The sequence below is a fragment of the Chenopodium quinoa genome, unplaced genomic scaffold, assembly GCF_001683475.1.
Source record: "Chenopodium quinoa cultivar QQ74 unplaced genomic scaffold, ASM168347v1, whole genome shotgun sequence".
In the NCBI taxonomy this organism is placed as follows: domain Eukaryota; kingdom Viridiplantae; phylum Streptophyta; class Magnoliopsida; order Caryophyllales; family Amaranthaceae; genus Chenopodium; species Chenopodium quinoa.
This window is the reverse complement of record NW_018742359.1, coordinates 494,755-500,166: the sequence shown is the minus strand read 5'-3', so window position 1 is coordinate 500,166 and position 5,412 is coordinate 494,755. Positions and strand designations below refer to the sequence as shown.

Here is a 5,412-nt window from a genome sequence, read left to right as displayed (position 1 = left end):
GTGGGGGAGGATGTTCCTTTTGGTTGAAGTGTACATAGGAGGGTAGTGTGGTAGGATGGTAGCTTGTGCATATGGAGAACCATCAGGGATAATGAATTTATTGTAGTTAGAGATGATTTTTGGTTGGTAATATTCTTATGATGATGATTTTATGAAGCTTCATTTAAAAAAAAAAATATATATATTTTTGAAGTTGTTTTTCCCTCTTCTCTCTTGATCCCATAATCCAAATCCCAAAATCCAAATCCCTTAATCCAAATTTTGTAGATAGCTTTTTGTCAATCATTTTCTTTTGTTTATAATTCTAGTCTTTTCCTTTTTTCACTAACTTTTCTTTGTATAGTTGTAGTGTTTCTTTTCTTTTGGCTCACTTTCCTTGTAGCTTGAAAACGGAAGCACAAAATGATGGAATAAGGAGCAACTCAAGCTCCGGAAACCTTGGTGAGATCGCAATTTTGCCTTGTGTTCTATTTCAAGCAGCATTTGGTGAGATCTTTCCCTACTTTCCTTTATTTTTCTTTGTGTGCATAGTTAGTTTAGACTAGAATGAAGTTGATTGTTCAAGGTTGTTTGCATTTGATTCCACAGAATCTGGAGATCGTTGGTATTGATGTCGAACGATCTTTGTTTGTCGATTGAGAATTATATGTTTACTAGCCTCTTATCTCTCTTGTACTCCTTTCATTAAATAAAAAATAAAAAAAAAATTCGAAAAATGTGAAAAAATGAAAAATATTTTCCTTTTTATTCATGGCAAACCACGAAAAGCTTAGTTGTTTCATTTTCATTTCGAGCATAATAATGTTGACTCATGTGTTTGAATGCTTTGCTTCTTGAGTGTTATAAGTTTGCATGCTTCAGGATTGCCATTGGTTGACTCTGGGACATGTTCATGCTAAGGTAGTTGTTCTAGAACTCGTTAGGCCCATCGAACCCAAATTCACTTGTTTGTGGTAAGAAGGTGTTGCTCTCATTAGGGGATTTGAAGCCCTAGAGATGGTTTTTGTAACCCGATGTGAGCTTTATTGTTCAAGCCTCCAACATTACTTGTATGAGCGGCGTAGGATCCTCACCAAGGCATGCTTAGATCTAGAACTTGGCGTCTGGCTCCCGAGATCGAGACCGAACTAACCTACGAATGACAAAGGCATTCTTCATTCGGTGACTATTTTTGTTTTCTAGTATTAGTTTTTTTTTTATCTTTTGTATTTTTGGGTTGCATTTTCCCTTACCATGTTGAGTCTTCCCCTCCTTGATTATAGCACATTGCAAGCCCATGGCCCTTTTGTTTTACTTTCACCCTTAGAATCGTGAAGCTCAAGCCATGAGGGCTTATTGTAGTTTTGATTTGAAATTTGGAAGGGAATGGTTCTACTTGGAAAGTGAAGCAGTGTTTTTGTGAATATGTGTTCAAGAAAAGCAAATGTAAATCCTAGAAAAAGCCTTTGAAGCTAAAAAAAAAAGAAAAAAAAAAGAAAAAAAAAAAAAAGACAGAGAGAATGTGACAAACGAAGAGTTGATGAATGAAGATGTAAGAGGAAAGCGAAAGCTCAAAAGTGTTTGGCATTATAGTTCAAGATTGTGGCAACGTAGTTTGAAAATTGGTTGATGATTGATTTTGAAAAAGAGGCTTGATCACCCTTTGCTTCACGGTTAGGCTAAGCACCAATTTCCAAATTCCTCCACACCCTTACCCCCTAGTCAACGTTACTACCCTTTCAATGCCCTGTTGACCTAGGTTAGTTGAGTCACTAGTCGGTGGAGGGAGCTGGAACTCAAGCATATGGAGAAGGCATGACTTGGTGAGATGTCGGGTTCCTCTATTTTGCAGTGTTTTATCTTTGTTCCGGCTCCTTCGATGAGTCACTTGATGCTATCTCCAAGGGCGGATTTGAATTTAGATGAGGGAACGCGGTAAGATTGTATGGAATGAGGGGGGAGTGGTGCATGTTTGAGTTCTCTATGCTTAGCATGACTTACCTTCAATCAACTTTCGGCATCCCCTTGCATGCTCACTTCTACTACTCAGAAAGTTTGACACTCATTCATGTTTGTTATCTCCAAAAGCTCGACTTAGCTATGATTTGTGTTGGATTTGTTGTTTCTCTTTCCCTTGTTTTTAGTTTGTCTTGAACACAATTTTGTAAGAGTTGTGGGGTATGCTCTTTGGAAACCCTCACGAGATCACAACTCGTCCTCATCGGCGACCTTGGGGTTTAAATGGCTTGTTGCTTTTGCTAAAAGCAATTTCGGTTTTTCTTTTGTTCCTTGCATGTTTGAATAACTAATTCTTTCTCCCTTGTTCATTTTCCTTTGCTTTGCTTGAGGGCGAGCAAAGGCTTAGCGTAGGGGAGTTTGATGAGTGACATTTATGTCACTCTTAGGGGTAGCATTTAGGTCTTTTTCCTCTTATTTTTCTTAGTTTTTTCCACCTCATTTATCCTCTTATGGCTTCTTTATGTATTGATGAAAAGTAATGCTTATTTGCGCTTATTTTGATAATCTTTATGCATTATTTTATCATCCCCATGCTCTCGTGAACTTTGGTATCTTCTGCAGGTTCCATGACGGTCCTATGCACGGTGGGAGGCCCCTTGGCCAAGTATGGAAGCCATGGACAAAGGCAAGAGGAGCAAAAGGGAAGGAGAGGAAGCAAGAAAAGGAAGTGCAAGAGGAGGTGTGGCCGAACCTCTGAAAGGTCCGGTCGAACCTAGGTGTGGTCAAACTTTTGAAAAGTTTGACCGAACCTCCTGGGTGCAGTGAAGGCAGTGTCAAACCAGTTTTCAGCAATTTTGCAAGAGAGGTCGAACCTCAAAAGTTCGACCAAACAAGGATCAGGGAGGTTCGACCGAACCTACACAGAGTTCGACCGAACCTACCCTGAGTCCGACCAAACCTACCCAGAGTTCAATCGGACCTTTTCCCGATCTCAGCCAATTTTGTACGGACTATTTAAGGTCCTTTCGAGATCGTTTTTCGGGGAGAGAGAAGAAAAACAGTAGAATAGTTTTTAGCAAAAAAGATACTCTCTCTTAGTTAGCAACTTCATTAAATTAGTTGATTTAGTTTTAGAAACTCTCAAATCTAATCATTGTAGAAGCAAATTTCAAGATTTATCTCAAGAATTTCAGCAATTATCCAACATTTTTGAAGCTTCAATAGTAACTTCTTTCAATTGTCCTTCATTATTTTCTGATTTTATTTTTTTTGTTTTGTAAGCCACTTGATTTTCTCTCAATCTTGATATATTGTTGTTGCATGTTAGCTTTTTCCATAGATAATCACTTGTTTTTCCAAATCTTAGAATCGCTTATAATCCAAACTTGGAATTTTCATGTACTCACAATGAATTGTGAGTAGTCCTCTTGGCTAGGGGTTGGGTGAAACTCAACCTATTGGTGATTATGTGAGTTTGGGAGTGATTTTGATGATGGATTGCGACTAAACTTGATTATATGGGATTGCTTGTTAGTTCTTCATGATAGGAGTAATTAACCTAGATTATTGAACTTGATGGCATGAAATGTTTGGTTCGACATGGAAATGTGAGTTGAATGTTTCATTACCTATTGTAATATGATTATGTATCTTTTGTTGCTAAGTTAATGAGGGATCTAAGCTTAGTAATCTGAGTTGTTTTCATATCGTTTGATGTTGATCTTACATGTGGTCTTTGCTATTCCATTACCCTCATTCCTCCCTATTTGCCTAATTGCTATTGGTTGAGTGAATCCCATTCCCCTAGTGTTTTAATCCCTTGAATTAAACCTTTAGTTGTAGTTTGTTAGTTAATCACCACTTATACCTTGATTTCGATTTAGCTTGAGCATTAAGATTATTTAGCATTTGATTCCTGTTTTCCGTGGACCGAACCTTTGCTTGCCATTGTACTTGTTTGAGTGAGGTGTTTGTTATAAATGTTTTTGAATGAGCCTAAATTGTGCGACCGATTTAGCGCTCGTCAGCATGGTGCTGCTGTGTGAGGCTGCCAGCACGCTGCTCGCTGTGATGCCCACGCATGCACACGCACACACGCATAGGCCTAGCCATGCGATAGTGCTGTGCTTGTGCGATGGGCTGCGATAGCACCTAGGCACACACATACGCACACATTTGCCAGTGCCTAGCACTGCGATGGTGCTGCTATGCCATGCGAAGGCTGCGATGGCATCTAAGCACCGAAGCACGCATGTTGCAGTGGTGTTGTGCCATGCGAAGGCACGCACACACGCAAGCATGTTGCTGCGATGGGCTGCCTTGTGCTCCTAGCACACATGGCGCGCCTAGCACACACATGGTGCGCCTAGGCTTGCGATGAACTAGCCTAGCCTAGCACTCACATGGCTAGGCCAATGTGATGCTACGACTATGCTCGTATTTGTTGCTTCTGATTTTACGACTCTCGGTATCAACGCCCTAGGCTCGATATCCGACGTTTTTATTCATAAAACTCCGACAAGTCATTGAATCCTTCGGATTAATTCGTCGTCTCGGATTGGTTGTTCGATTGGGTTCGACCCGAAGGGTTCAGTTAAGATTAAGCTGTAATACTAATTGTACGTTAATATTACTGATTGGAAGCGGCCTCCACCTAGGCATTCTGATCATTTGACCTTGCTGAAGAATTAGCTCTGTAATAATTCTAAACCCTCTATTAGAATAATACACTTGTTGGAAGGACACCATTCCTTTCAGCAACAACAATAATAATGGGGACAATCAGATGAAGATTGGAGCTCCAGGGAAACTAAATGTGATGAGTAGGCATGAAGCTGATTCCACAAAAGATGTCATCACTGGTACCTTTTCTATTAACTCTATACCTGTTAAAGTCATGTTTGATTCTGGTGCTACTTTTTCTTTCATTTCAGAGGCCGTTGTTTCAAAACTAACAAACTATTTGAAAACAGTAGATGAAGTAGATTTGCCTGTAGTTATTCCTATGGGTGGGGTAGTAAAGTGTAACAAGACCTTTAAAGATGTACCTTTCGAAATCGAAGGAAAAGTGTTTGTGTTAGATATCATCGAGTTTGGGTCGGGTGACTTTAATGTCATTTTGGGAATGGATTGGTTAAGCAAGTTCAGCGCAAAGATTAGTTGTCTATAACAGAAAGTAAAAATGACTACAGCTGATAATAAGTTGGTGACATATTGGATGCATGGTGAAACCAAATGCTTAAGGATCATATCTGTGCTAAAATTGGCAAAGTATATTAAGAAGGGGCATCTAGTGTATTTTGTAGTGTGAGGAATATGGAACATGAAGAGACAACTAAGCCTGAGGATATAAAAGTAGTAAATGAATTTTTGGATGTGTTTCCAAAAGAGATTCCTGGAATGCCACCCAAAAGGGAAATTGATTTCACAATAGAGCTAATTCCAAGAACAACACCAATCTCCAAGGAATCATAT

General features: G+C 39.4%; 1 protein-coding gene across 1 annotated transcript; it reads left to right on the top strand.

Moving 5' to 3' along the window:
* Nucleotides 1–4,723: 4,723 nt before the first annotated feature.
* Nucleotides 4,724–5,107, top strand: LOC110696138. Its single transcript, XM_021873429.1, has one exon. The coding sequence runs from the start codon at nt 4,724–4,726 to the stop codon at nt 5,105–5,107; it is 384 nt and encodes a 127-aa protein (XP_021729121.1).
* The last annotated feature ends 305 nt before the right edge of the window (nt 5,108–5,412 follow it).

Bases quoted from the DNA above. Each gene is read 5' to 3' on its own strand.
- LOC110696138 (XM_021873429.1), top strand. From the start codon at position 4,724: ATGAAGATTGGAGCTCCAGGGAAACTAAATGTGATGAGTAGGCATGAA.